Source organism: Coregonus clupeaformis, chromosome 10 (genome assembly GCF_020615455.1).
Source record: "Coregonus clupeaformis isolate EN_2021a chromosome 10, ASM2061545v1, whole genome shotgun sequence".
Taxonomy (NCBI): Eukaryota; Metazoa; Chordata; class Actinopteri; order Salmoniformes; family Salmonidae; genus Coregonus; species Coregonus clupeaformis.
This window is the reverse complement of record NC_059201.1, coordinates 8,231,806-8,246,251: the sequence shown is the minus strand read 5'-3', so window position 1 is coordinate 8,246,251 and position 14,446 is coordinate 8,231,806. Positions and strand designations below refer to the sequence as shown.

Sequence of the window (14,446 nt, the reverse complement as noted above, 5' to 3'; positions counted from 1 at the left end):
AGCATTAGAGTCAACATGGGCCAGCATCCTTATGGAACGCTTTCGACACCTTGTAGAGTCCATGCCCTGATGAATTGAGGCTGTTCTGAGGGCAAATTTGGGTGCAACTCAATATTAGGAAGGTGTTCCTAATGTTTGGTATACGCAGTGTGCAGGCTAATAAGCAACTAATTCTAAAACTGTCAAAGGCTGTCAAAAAGTGATTAACTTCATATCGATTTACCAATGGTAATTTTTCTGGGAATATAACGTTATTTATGGATTTGTATGTAAGAAAAGGGTGACTTTTATCACTCTTTCTATTTAATGTGGCGATCAAAATACTTGTATTTGTTTACGTACTATTAGCTGATTATCACAGTAGAAGTTAGTTTTTTTTGTGTGTGTTCCTTTGAGCAACGATTGTTTGTAAAGGGCAAATAAATAGCAGCTTGTGTCTAGCTTGTGTTAGATCCATTTGGGGTCAGCAAACAGTCAACAGACTTAATGTACACCCAAAAGGTCATTTCAACACATGTTTTAGGCTCTGAGTCCGTCTGGCTGGTCTCATGAACATCCACCTCCTTTACTCCGCTCTGGAATGTCTGTCCACTCTCTTCAGATCTCCTGTTATGTTTGGAAGTTTCCCATTCCACGTTCAAAGCATGCCCTTTGTTTCAGGAACCAAATAGTATCCACAACATTCCACACTGAAAAATGATAAAAGGAATGTTTTATTAAGATATATCATGATTTGTGGCCAGGGATCTTACACTATCCAGACATGTGGACTGCTTGTCATGTTTAATACTAACATGTCATGTTAAATATCAAGTGGAATGGATGTTGCCTCGTTATCGCGTCAAGTCTATCTCCCCCTGTCTCTGAACCCTGGTACCCTGTAGCGTCGGGGGCTCAGCCTGACTACCTCTCCCTTATCGCTATGTTTCAGATGACCTTATTATTGACATAAGAGAATGTGTGGCTTCCATCCATCCCCCAGGAGACCCAGAGGAAAACATAAGCTCAGACAGGCATTTGGCTATTAGATTTTCTTGGACCGATTAGTTTTCTTGGACCGATTTAGTTTTCTTGGAGCGCATTTTGAACAGTGATGTACATAGATCCATCCCACTGTAATCTATATGTATCAGTTAGAGCCCATTAGTGATTTTTAAACCACTGTAGAGGTGCAGGGGTAGGCAGTCTGTTCCTCCTGGCTAGGAAGGAATGCAGTAGGGAAGGGTGGGATAGGAGGGGTTCAGAGAAACACCCCGCTGCAGCTTGTGTGTCAGGCAGCTCAGGCATTCCGACCCAGCTGGCCCAGGCCTCAGACACACAAACACACACACGCACACACACACACCCTATGAATGTGGGGTGGTATGTCACACTGTAGGGTGGAGGCATGGAGGAGGGAGAGAAGGAATGAGGGAGGAGAATGAATGAGGGAGGGAGAGAAGACATGGAGGAGGGGGAGACATGAGGGAGGGGTAGAAGGCATGAGGGAGGAGGAAAAGGCAGAAGGCATGAGGGAGGAGGAGGAGAAGGCATGAGGGAGGAGGAGGAGAAGGCATGAGGGAAGAGGAGGAGAAGGCATGAGGGAGGAGAAGGAGAAGGCATGAGGGAAGAGGAGGAGAAGGCATGAGGGAGGAAAAGGAGAAGGCATGAGGGAGGAGGAGGAGAAGGCATGAGGGAGGAGGAGGAGAAGGCATGAGGGAGGAGGAGGAGAAAGCATGAGGGAGGAGAAGGAGAAGGCATGAGGGAGGAGGAGGAGAAGGCATGAGGGAAGAGGAGGAGAAGGCATGAGGGAGGAGGAGGAGAAGGCATGAGGGAGGAGGAGGAGAAGGCATGAGGGAAGAGGAGGAGAAGGCATGAGGGAAGAGGAGGAGAAGGCATGAGGGAAGAGAAGGAGAAGGCATGAGGGAGGAGGAGGAGAAGGCATGAGGGAGGAGGAGGAGAAGGCATGAGGGAGGAGGAGGAGAAGGCATGAGGGAGGAGGAGGAGAAGGCATGAGGGAGGAGGAGGAGAAGGCATGAGGGAGGAGGAGGAGAAGGCATGTGGGAGGAGAGAGGGAGGGAGGAGGAGAAGGCGGGAGGGAGGGAGGAGGAGAAGGCGGGAGGGTGGGAGGAGGAGAAGACGGGGAGGGAGGGAGGAGGAGAAGGCGGGAGGGAGGAGGAGGAGAAGGCGGGAGGGAGGGAGGGAGGGAGGGGAAGGCGGGAGGGAGGGAGGGAGGGAGGGAGGAGGGGGGAGGAGAAGGCATGAGGGACGAGAGAGGGAGGGAGGAGGAGAAGGCGGGGGGAGGAGGAGGAGAAGGCGGGAGGGAGGAGGAGAAGAAGGCAGGAGGGAGGGAGGGGAAGGCGGGAGGGAGGAGGAGGAGAAGGTGGGAGGGAGGGAGGAGTAGAAGACGGGAGGGAGGGAGGAGGAGAAGGCGGGAGGGAGGGAGGAGGAGAAGGCGGGAGGGAGGGAGGGAGGGAGGGGAAGGCGGGAGGGAGGGAGGGAGGGAGGGGAAGGCGGGAGGGAGGAGAAGGCGGGAGGGAGGGAGGGGAAGACGGGAGGGAGGGGAAGGCAGGAGGGAGGGAGGAGGAGGCATGAGGGAGGAGAGAGGGAGGGAGGAGGAGAAGGCGGGAGGGAGGAGGAGGAGAAGGCATGAGGGAGGAGAAGGAGAAGACGGGAGGGAGGAGGAGGAGAAGGCATGAGGGAGGAGGAGGAGAAGGCATGAGGGAGGAGGAGGAGAAGGCATGAGGGAGGAGGAGGAGAAGGCATGAGGGAAGAGGAGGAGAAGTCATGAGGGAGGAGGAGGAGAAGGCATGAGGGAGCAGGAGGAGAAGGCATGAGGGAGGAGAGAGGGAGGGAGGAGGAGAAGGCGGGAGGGAGGGAGGGAGGGAGGGGGAAGGAGGACGAGAGAGGGAGACGGGAGAAGGAGGACGAGAGAGGGAGACGGGAGGAGAAGGAGAAGGCGGGAGGGAGGAGGAGAATGCGGGAGGGAGGGAGGAGGAGAAGGTGGGAGGGAGGGGAAGGAGGCATGGGGGAGGGGGAGGTGGCATGATGGAGGGGGAGGAGGCATGGGGGAGGAGAATGCATGTGGGAGGAGGAGGAGAAGGCGGGAGGGAGGAGGAGGAGAAGGCGGGAGGGAGGGAGGGAGGAGGACAAGGCGGGAGGGAGGAAGGCATGGGGGAGGGGAGGGTGGCATTGGGGAGGGGCTGAGGCATTGGGGAGGAGGAAGAGGAGGAGGAGGAGGAGGCATGGGGAGGAGGAGGAGGAGGCATGAGGGAGGGGGAGGAGGAGGAGGAGCACAGACTACTTGCTTCTGATCTGGGAGTTATTTTCAGAACATTATTTCTGCACTCCTAGTTGTTTATGAAGGGTGACATGACATGTGATGCGGTAAATCGTTGAGCAGAACATTTTCATGCACATGGATGGACTCCTTGTTTTAACTACAAACATTAAACCTCTGGTTTAGTGTATTCTCACAATGTTAGGAGAAATGGCTTGATAGTTTTGGTGTTTCTCTGCAATTACGGTAGGTCTCTGTGAGGTCTCTGTGAGCAGCTGACTGGAGGACTGTTTGGAATGCCCTACACCCAACCAATCGTTGTTCATTTTGCTAGGATGCCAATGTCCATTTTTGTTATACAGCTCTGGAAAAATTAAGAGACCACTGCAAAATTATCAGTTTCTCTGGTTTTACTATCTATTATTTGCAGAAAATGACAACTGGTCAAAATAACAAAAAATATGCAGTGTTGTCAGACCTCGAATAATGCAAAGAAAAGAAGTTCATGCTCATTTTTAAACAACACAATTCTAATGTTTTAACTTAGGAAGAGTTCAGAAATCAATATTTGGTGGAATAACCCTGATTTTCAATCACAGCTTTCATGCGTCTTGGCATGCTCTCCACCAGTCTTTCACATTGATGTTGGGTGACTTTATGCCACTCCTGGTCGCAAAAATTCAAGCAGCTCGGCTTTGTTTGAAGGCTTGTGACCATCCATCTTCCTCTTGATCACATTCCAGAAGTTTTCAATGGGGTTCAGGTCTGGAGATTGGGCTGGCCATGACAGGGTCTTGATCTGGTGGTCCTCCATCCACACCTTGATTGACCTGGTCGTGTGGCATGGCGCATTGTCCTGCTGGAAAAACCAATCCTCAGAGTTGGGGAACAATGTCAGAGCAAAAGGAAGCAAGTTTTCTTCCAGGACAACCTTGTACATGGCTTGATTCATGGGTCCTTCACAAAGACACATCTGCCTGATTCCAGCCTTGCTGAAGCACCCCCAGATCATCACCGATCCTCCACCAAATTTCACAGTGGGTGCGAGACACTGTGGCTTCTAGGCCTCTCCAGGTCTCCGTCTAACCATTAGACGACCAGGTGTTGGGCAAAGCTGAAAATTGGACTCATCAGAGAAGATGACCTTACTCCAGTCCTCTACGGTCCAATCCTTATGGTCTTTTGCAAACCTCAGCCTGGCTCTTCTTTGCTTCTCATTGATGAAGGGCTTTTTTCTAGCTTTGCACGACTTCAGCCCTGCCCCTAGGAGCTTGTTTCGAACCGTCCTCGCCGTGCACTTCACCCCAGCTGCCGTTTGCCATTATTTTTGTAGGTCACTTGATGTCATCCTACGGTTGTTGAGTAACATTCGAATGAGTTGGCGGTCATCCCGGTCAGTAGAGAGTAGTTTTTGCCCTCTGCCGGTCTGTAGCTTTGTTGTCCCCAATGTCTGCTGCTTGAACTTGTTCTTATGAACCGCCTTCATTGAAATGTTAAGGATGGAAGCAACCTGACGCTCACTTTATCCCTCTGCCAGTAAAACCAGAATTGAACCCTTCTTTTCCTCACTCAAAACTTTCCTTTTCAACTCTTTTGGCATGGTCAATAGATATTTTTTGATTAATATTACTTTTGATGTACTATTAGTGTCACGCCCTGGCTCTGGGGACTCTTTAATGTTGAGCCAGGGTGTTAGTTTCTATGTTTAGTTTTCTAGGTTTCTGTTCTAGATCGTTGTATTTCTATGTTGGCCAGGGTGGTTCTCAATCAGAGGCAGCTGATTCTCGTTGTCTCTGATTAGGAACCATACTTAGGCAGCCTGTTGGCACTTTTGTATTGTGGGATCTTGATCCGTAAGGTTTGTGTTTAACCCTAGGACTTCACGTATCGTTTATTGTTTTGTTCGTGTGTGTACTAAATAAAAGAATGTACGCTTATCACGCTGCGCCTTGTTCCGCTTCTTATGACGATCGTGACAGAAGATCCCACCAAAGAAGGACCAAGCAGCGTGTTCAGGAGCAAACGCCGGGTAAGGAACTGGAGAAGTTGGCGATGTCCCAGGTGGGCGAATGGTGGTCTTGGGAGGACATGTTCGCGGGCAGAGGGCCATGGGCAAAAGTTAAGGCCCTGGCGAGAGAGGAGGTTCGGCGCCAACCGTGCCGTCGTCGGACAGGCGAGAGGCAACCCCAAGTAATTTTTTTGGGGGGGCACACGGCATGGACGACGGGGCTGCTGGAGGCAGCTACAGGGCGAGTTTATGGACTAGGAGAGGAGGCCACCAGGTTACGGGGGCCATTGGTCATGAGGGGGAAGGAGAGTGTAGAGGCACGGCGAGAGGTACTGGGGTGTGTTACCAGTCCGGTCCGGCCCGTTCCTGATCCCCGCACAAGGCCAGTGGTGTGTGTTCCCGGTACGGTCCGGCCTGTTCCTGTCCCTCGCACCAAGCCTGTTGTGAGCGTCGCCAGCCCGGTCCGGCCTGTTCCTGCTCCCCGCACCAAGCCTGTGGTGCGCGTCGCCAGCCCGGTCCGGCCTGTTCCTACCCCTCGCACCAAGCCTGTGGTGCGCGTCGCCAGCCTGGCCCGGCCTGTTCCTGCCCCTCGCACCAAGCCTGTGGTGTGCGTCGCCAGCCCGGCCCGGCCTGTTCCTGCCCCTCGCACCAAGCCTGTGGTGCGCGTCGCCGGCCCGGCCCGTTCCTGCCCCTCGCACCAAGCCTGTGGTGCGCGTCGCCAGCCCGGCCCGGCCCGTTCCTGCTCCCCGCACCAAGCCAGTGGTGCGCGTCGTCAGCCCGGTCCGGCCCGTTCCTGCTCCCCCGCACCAAGCCAGTGGTGCGCGTCGCCAGCCCGGTTCGGCCCGTTCCTGCTCCCCGCACCAAGCCTGTGGTGCGCGTGCTCGGCCCGGCCCGTTCCTGCCCTCGCACCAAGCCTGTGGTGCGCGTCGCCAGCCCGGCCCGGCCCGTTCCTGCTCCCCGCACCAAGCCAGTGGTGCGCGTCGCCAGCCCGGTTCGGCCCGTTCTGCTCCCCGCACCAAGCCAGTGGTGCGCGTCGTCAGCCCGGTCCGGCCCGTTCCTGCTCCCCGCACCAAGCCAGTGGTGCGCATCGTCAGCCCGGTCCGGCCCGTTCCGCTCCCCGCACCCAAGCCAGTGGTGCGTGTCGTCAGTCCGGCACGGTCCGTGCCTGTTCCACCCTGTGCCTGGTCCGGCACCGGTCAGCTGCTCCACGCCGGAGCCAGAGCAATCCGCTCCACCGGTGTTCAGTCCAGCTCCGGCCAGCAGGGCCAGAACACGAGGGCGAGAGAGAGAGTGGTGGTCACGCCCGGAGCCGGATCCGCCTCCGAGGCGGAATGCCCACCTGGCCCCTCCCCTGTTGGGTTTAGTTGGCGCGGTCGCAGTTCGCGCCTTTGGGGGGTACTGTCACGCCCTGGCTCTGGGGACTCTTTAATGTTGAGCCAGGGTGTTAGTTTCTATGATTCGTTTTCTAGGTTTCTGTTCTAGATCGTTGTATTTCTATGTTGGCCAGGGTGGTTCCCAATCAGAGGCAGCTGATTCTTGTTGTCTCTGATTGGGAACCATACTTAGGCAGCCTGTTGGCACTTTTGTATTGTGGGATCTTGATCCGTAAGGTTTGTGTTTAACCCTAGGACTTCACGTATCGTTTATTGTTTTGTTCGTGTGTGTACTCATTAAAAGAATGTACGCTTATCACGCTGCGCCTTGGTCTGCTTCCTACGACGATCGTGACAATTAGCACTGTTTTTACCATCCAGCTGGTCCTATTGCAAGAGGATAGTGATGACCACAGCAGTGGTTTTTATACTTTTCCTCGTTAAATAAGATTTGTTTCAGGTGATCACCTAATCAGTACCTAATTCAGTAGATGAGGTGTGCCTGTGTTGGAATTCAACAGACACTGGAATGGAATGGCTGTCATACATGTAGAGATGCTGATTTAAGAAAAATTTGCAGTGGTCTCTTAATTTTTTCCAGAGCTGTATTTAATACTGTGTGTTTACACTAAACAGACAATAAAGCTTCAGAACATTAAACTTTTAATTGTTGACGTCTGCGTCCTGCAGGTCTGAAGGAGAAGTGTGTGGACAGCCTGGTGTTTGAGACGCTCATCCCCAAGCCCATGAGCCAGCACTACATCAGCCTGCTGCTAAAGCACCGCCGCCTCATCCTGTCTGGGCCCAGCGGCACCGGCAAGACCTACCTCACCTCCCACCTGGCAGAGTACCTGGTGGAGCGCAGTGGCCGAGACCTCACTGACGGTATCGTGGTCACCTTCAACATGCACCGCCAGTCATGCAAGGTGGGGACAGGACCATGTGCCATACATACGGCAACACGGTTCCTCACTCCTAGTTTTACAGAGGAGCTATAGGATGTGCAGGGTTTTGTTTCAGCCCAGTACTAGTAATAGACCTGACCCAGCTCATTATAAACTAATAATTTAGGCTATCACTAATCATCAGATGTGTTAGTGCTGGACAGGCACAAAAGCATGTACACCTTACAGCTCAGGACCAAGAGAAAGCAGTCATCTGTCATGGGGTTTGTGATTTAACACCATACATCTATAGCATGACTTCTCTCCCTCTCCTCCCTCTCAACAGGATCTCCAACTCTACCTGTCCAACCTGGCCAATCAGATCGATCGGGAAACCAGCACCGCTGAAATCCCATTGGTGGTCATCCTGGATGATATACATGATGCCACTTCCATCAGTGACCTTGTCAATGGGGCCCTCACCTGCAAATACCACAAATGGTGAGCGGACTAACACACTGAACAGAAGCTGAAATGGAACCTTTTATCAAACATCTATAGCGACATTTCTAGTAAAGGATTGTTTCTAGTCTGAACTGATGATTCTGTCTATTTCAGTCCTTACGTCATTGGAACTACCAACCAGCCAGTGAAGATGACCCCAAACCACGGCCTGCACCTCAGCTTCAGGTAATTGAAGAGACAAATCATGTTTTATTTTTGTTCTGACCCAGCCTTAAACCACCTCTTTGAAGGCTATATCCCTGCCATTAATCTATGCTTTGATGCATATTTAAATTAGGATATTGGCCGTCTAATATATAGGTACATTAGATAATGTGCTTTAGGATATGTACAGCATGTCCTGACCTTTGACCCTCCCCTGACCCCCAGGATGGTTACCTTCTCCAATAACGTGGAGCCAGCCAATGGCTTCCTGGTGCGTTACCTGCATAGGAAGTTGATGGAGGCGGAGGACGAGAGGAGCCTGGCCAACGAGGACCTCCTCAGGGTGCTGGACTGGGTGCCCAAGCTGTGGTACCACCTGCACACCTTCCTGGAGAAACACAGCACCTCCGACTTCCTCATCGGTAGGAAAACATTCTGTTTTAAGGGAGAAATAATACAGGAATGTAAAGTTAGATCACACTTTATTTGGATAGTCCCCTGTGGATGGTCTACAGATCTAAATCTACATACTATCCAAAATAAATAATACCTAAAGTTAGTTAGATATTGGTGACCTGTTTGTAGTCTATGGTCACAGACTGTGTGTTTGATTGGATGTGGTCATTGAAAGATATCTTTAATATGATTTATTCTCTCTTTATTTCCTGTGTCTCTGTCTCTGTGTCTCTGTCTCTGTGTCTCTGTCTCTGTCTCTGGGTCTCTCTCGCTGTCTCTCTCTCGGTCTCTCTCTCTGTCTGTCTCTCTTCTCTCTACCTCTCTCTAGGCCCGTGCTTCTTCCTGTCCTGTCCTGTGACTGTGGAGGAGTTCCGCTCCTGGTTCATTGACCTGTGGAACCTCTCCATTATCCCCTACCTGCAGGAAGGAGCCAAGGATGGCATTAAGGTCAGACATGTTTTATTATCCCGGTAGATCAATTATAGCCTGGTCCCAGATCTGTGCTGTATCGCCAATTCCTATTGTCATTGCCACGTCAAGCATTTAGCGTAACGGCATAACCAGATCTGGGACCACCCTAGATGAATTACAGGTTTGTCCTGAAAAAAAGTGGATAGGACAGTGGTTGGGTCAGTGTATGACGGTGTTGTGGCTTTGTGCCACAGGTGCATGGTCAGAAGGCAGTGTGGGAGGACCCAGTGGAGTGGGTGAGGGGCACCCTACCCTGGCCCTCAGCCCAACAGGACCAGGCCAAGCTGTTCCACCTGCCTCCCCCCAGCATGACCTCTGGAGGCCCCGGCCAGCCCAGCGAGGCCTCAGCCAGGCCTCTTAATAAGGAGACCCCACCCAGCTCCATGGACACCCTGGACCCACTGGTGAGACACTCGTCTTCCCATTCATGTACCCTAGGGGTAGGCAACTGTGGTCTCGGAGGTCCCACAGTGTGTGTAGGATGTGGTTGTAGTCCAGCAACGATACACCTGATTCACCTAATAGTGGCCAAATATGAGGAGCATTATTTGTTGATTAGTTGAATCGGGTGTGTACAGCACGAGCTGGGCTGGAGCAAAACCCTGACACACACTGTGGGGCGCCTGTTTCCCAGCCCTGCTGTAAGGCCTTCTCTGGCCTTGTCTGTGTCTCAATTCTATTACTGTATGTGCTTGGAAGGAATCTTAGTCACCATACTAGTATAGAGTTACATTGAAATGATCTGTCTTTCCTGACCCTTCTCTCCTTTGTCTGTTGTTTCAGATGGCGATGTTGTTGAAGTTGCAAGAGGCAGCCAACTACATTGAATCTCCAGACAGAGAAACAATGGACCCCAGCCTCCCTACACTTTGAACATCAACTTCAACTGTAGACTCAAAACCTAGCACTTCAAATAGCCCTACATATTTCCCCCTATGTGAGCTTCAGTGTATAATATTCAGGAACAAAAACTCTCCAATATAGTTTCCTGCTAATTTTGTAACTTATCTTGAACCTTAGCAAAAAACAATCATACTCCATATGGTTGAATGAGAAGCCGTTTTGTTTTGTTCTGTTGTTTTGAAACTTTATTCAATCATGCCAAGTTATTCCAACAGACATTATAGCGATATAAAACATTTCGATTTTCTATTTCTGCCAATTTTCTTGAACTAAAGGTTATATTTACAGTATAAAGTCTCTCTTTCTTTATGGAAGACTTATCTCTATCACTGCTGCCCTCAATAGAAACAGGTGCTAATTATCTAGATAATAAGTATTACTCTTTAGAAATTCATCCTCATCTCTCATTCATCTAAGCAGGTGATTCTTCCAACAGCACATTTAAAAGACAAAAAAAAGCACATTCTTGCTTATCCGCTTTTGCTCAACAACAGCAACATGGCCTGCAGTGTGCCTGTAAAATCAAGTCCATTTGAAACCTGTTTTCGGCTTATTGGAAAGAGAATGACGGCATGTTGACGGCATGTCAGGTTGTATAGTGTCCTGTTCCTGAATACATATCTATCTATCAATCTTTGAAGGCCAAATCTTAGACATATGCAACTCTTATACATAACCAGGTGAACTGTTTTGACTCTGTGCTCAAACAAACTGAATGCCTTAATACATATATTCCTGATGGTCACCTCAAGATGGACAGCAGTATTCAATCGTGGTGCTTTGCTTTCATAACCATCGCCTCAGAGCAGAGTAGTGCCAGGACATTCACTTTTCCCTCCCTCACATGGTTCCGGGGTGATTTAAAGGTCATCTAACTATATTTTACAGATAACAATATGTTGCAGGTAGGGTAGATGGTGATGATCAGGGTTTCATTGTCAAGTGAGAAAATAGAGGATTGAACAGAGCAGAACACAGATTATTTCCTTATGGTTAATATCTTTCATTATCATTCACGGCAAAAACAACTGTGCAAAATTACAGATGCTGTCATACTCATAACTAAAACAGGGGGGAAAAAATATCAGTACGTACTAATGTCAGCTTCTGTTGTACTAGTCCATCGATTTGTTGCAGGCAGCATACTTTTTATTTATTTGACTGAACTGACATAGACATATATTTGAAATCTAACTACCTGTTTGAAGAAATAAGGCCATGACAGTACCACTTTCATATAAATCAGGTATTACTAAGAAAGTTATTTTGTATGAATAATGCTTGAGCAACTGCTATTTGCTTATAGCGTAGATATTCCTCAACTTTTATTTTAAAGATGGTGAGGTATCATCTAATATATTCCACGCAATTATCCAATATTGTTACTGTGCTCAATTCTTTATGTAGATATTCATTTCAGTTTTATCTACACTAGTTGCATGGTGCAAATATCGTATATGCTGAACCAAATATTTTACTGTAATCTTGCATATTGACTGTCTAGTTAGGGGGTCAGAGTATAAAAGTGCTTAAAATAATGAACATGTAGATATTTTCCTCAATGTGTTGGCCATGTAACATCGCAGATCATTTAGGTGCTTTTGAATGTAGCCTTTTTTTACAAAGCTACTCTCTCATTCCTTGCAGAAACATGTATTTAGGCCTATACTCACCCGCCTATACCAAGACGGGTGAGTGAACATAATTTAGAGCTCTCTGTTGCACCCCACAAACCGTTGTGATCAGAGGTTAACAATCGTACATCTATTGTATCTCGCAATGGTGCTGTCCACCTTTTGACTGGTACTATTGCTTTGCTCATCTTTGGTTTAGTTAATGACCATACAGACACACCGCATAAAATGGAAGAAATATTGATTTGCTCATCAGCAACGATCAAGGACCATTACCCACTTCACAGTCATACATATAGGAAGATAAACTTATCAAAACAAGATAGAAGTCACAGGCAATGTACATTTTTATTTTAAAAAAATGAAATTGTATAGTAGAGTGGGTTACATTAGTGTTCTCAAAAGATGCATTTGGCCATACTGACTGATGCTGAAACAGTGTAGGAGAATGTCTCTGTTTTGGACTCCACACTAATGATGTATAATCCCTTGATCATAAATCACCTGTATATAAACTGTAAAATGAATGTTAAATTGCTTTCTTTGTACAATCGTTATCACAACCGAAAGAAACGTTGCACACTATTAAAGGTCATTATTAAGCAAACTGGAACTAAACCACCATGATAACGTTAAAACATTATTTATTTTTTGTTCTTTTGCATCAAACTGTTAATGAGTGGAAAGTGCATCTGATGACATCAAACTGTTAATGAGTCCAAAGTCCATCTGATGACATCAAACTGTTAATGAGTCAAATCCATCTGATGACATCAAACTGTTAATGAGTCCAAAGTCCATCTGATGACATCAAACTATTAATGAGTCCAAAGTCCATCTGATGACATCAAACTGTTAATGAGTCCAAAGTCCATCTGATGACATCAAACTATTAATGAGTCCAAAGTCCATCTGATGACATCAAACTATTAATGAGTCCAAAGTCCATCTGATGACATCAAACTGTTAATGACTTGAAGTGAATGGCTTTTGCTTCCCTGTGTGGTCACATTATGGCAGGTTTGCGTTTTTTGTCATGAATCTTGTACTGGAGGCAGCTCTGCAGAGTGGTCACTAGCTGGCACAGCCACAAAGTCATTAACTCTAATTTTAAACCTAACCTCTAGCATGAACCACACTGCTAACCTAATGTCCTAACCCTAACCTTAATAAATTAAATCCAAAAGGGCATTTATTTATTTTTTTATAATTTTTTACAATGTAGCCAGTTTTGACTATGCAGCTGGCCCATCTAGCGGAAATCTCTCAGTTCTGCCTCAAAGACAAGACTCATCCCAATAAACGTCAACCTTCCACATTTTTACAAATGGAAAGAAATCCTTGATGAAACATATGTGGGAAAAAATGCCCCTTTGGCCTATCCATTTCACAATGGCACCATGAGACCCATCTGGACCTTCTATAATCTTAATAATTAGCCTCTAACTTAAACATAATTATCATGTAGGCTCCCCATTTTGCCAGTGTACAAACTCTGCATTGTTTTACTATTCAGAAGAGAATGAATATGAGTACGAGTATAGAATTCCCTGTATCTATGTATACAGGAAAACAAATGCCATTCTGTTTGTTCTTCATCTCACTCACTGGTCATTGTGGCTGTTGCTCTGTAGTGGCTGTTGCTCTGTAGTGGCTGTGCTGTGTGTTTGCTAACTATCTGGTGTATCAGGACTATGCAGCAACTTCTACTGGTTTTGGCAATCAGAAGGAAAATAAAAAGGTTTAAAATTGTTTTAAAAGCTAAAAAACCCAGTTCACTTCTGATTTGCATTGCCTCAGTCTTGCAGTAAGTTGGACCAAATGATATGTTACCAGGCAGGGTTAACTATGCCTTAATGTGAATGTTGATGCAAGTGTTGCATTGAGAGGGAGTATGTGACCTTTAAAATGGAAGGGATGCTTTGTGTTATGAGTAGACTAACTATCTGAAGGTTGTTAGAATATGCGGAATAAAAACATTGGTCCCACAAGACACCACTTGACTGAATTAGAAGTGGTAGAACCTTGGCTTTAGATCGCTATACCTTTGACAGTGGAAGCCTAGGTTGTAGAGGTTCCACGGCTTGTTGTCGAAACGGATTAGGCCCTAATTGCAGTTGGGCACAATTGAACTATTATCCAAGAACAAAGTTCATAGTTCAAAATAAAAACGAGACTTTCTAAAAGTCTAAGATAAATCAATGTTTTCTATAAAATCTGGTTCCTCTGGAAACTTAATGAATATTAATTTATTCTAAATTAAGCATTTCCACTTGATGAAGGCCAATACAGGTTGCTGAATAGTCATAATTATTTTTGCAAAGCTTGTTATTGACTCAAAATAAAAAGATACAAATTGTAATAATGGTATCTAATGTCATTGAGGTGCAATTGTGATGGATTTCTTAATGTAAATGCATGTCAAATTAGTGTGAACAGAACATGTAATAGCATTAACTTATTGTTAAGGGTTAATTCTATATAGATTAACCTTTTCCTTTTTAATACGTTGATATTTGAGCTTTCTTTTTCTAAGGAATCCTTTGTAAATCTCATTGATCTATTTTGTACAGGACATAACTGTAAACAGTGTAAATACTTCAGCATACTGTAAGCGACAACAATCATTCAGGATAAAAATTGCTCCATATAGGCCTACTACAAGATGAATAACTTAATCATTTATACTGAGTAGAATATAGACATTCTTCTGAATCGACATTTCCATCCACCTATCACTGTTCGTTGGAGTCAATAAAATCATGTCATATATGATTTGTCTCATAATT

The 14,446-nt window shown here is 47.2% G+C and overlaps 1 protein-coding gene across 9 annotated transcripts in view; it reads left to right on the top strand.

Annotated features, from left to right (window-relative positions):
- The window catches only part of LOC121574913 (neuron navigator 1-like), a 108,810-nt gene extending 98,538 nt beyond the window's left edge, over positions 1-10,272 (top strand). For 8 of the 9 annotated variants that reach the window (XM_041887597.2, XM_041887596.2, XM_041887595.2 and 5 more), the window contains 7 exons: positions 7,331-7,566; positions 7,871-8,025; positions 8,143-8,214; positions 8,419-8,615; positions 8,978-9,096; positions 9,315-9,524; positions 9,904-10,272. In XM_041887597.2, coding sequence (XP_041743531.1) covers positions 7,331-7,566; positions 7,871-8,025; positions 8,143-8,214; positions 8,419-8,615; positions 8,978-9,096; positions 9,315-9,524; positions 9,904-9,993 — 1,079 coding nt within the window. In that variant the 3' untranslated portion in view covers positions 9,994-10,272. The remainder of the gene's footprint in view (positions 1-7,330; positions 7,567-7,870; positions 8,026-8,142; positions 8,215-8,418; positions 8,616-8,977; positions 9,097-9,314; positions 9,525-9,903) is intronic. The other variant, XM_041887593.2, reaches the window with a different exon arrangement.
- The last annotated feature ends 4,174 nt before the right edge of the window (positions 10,273-14,446 follow it).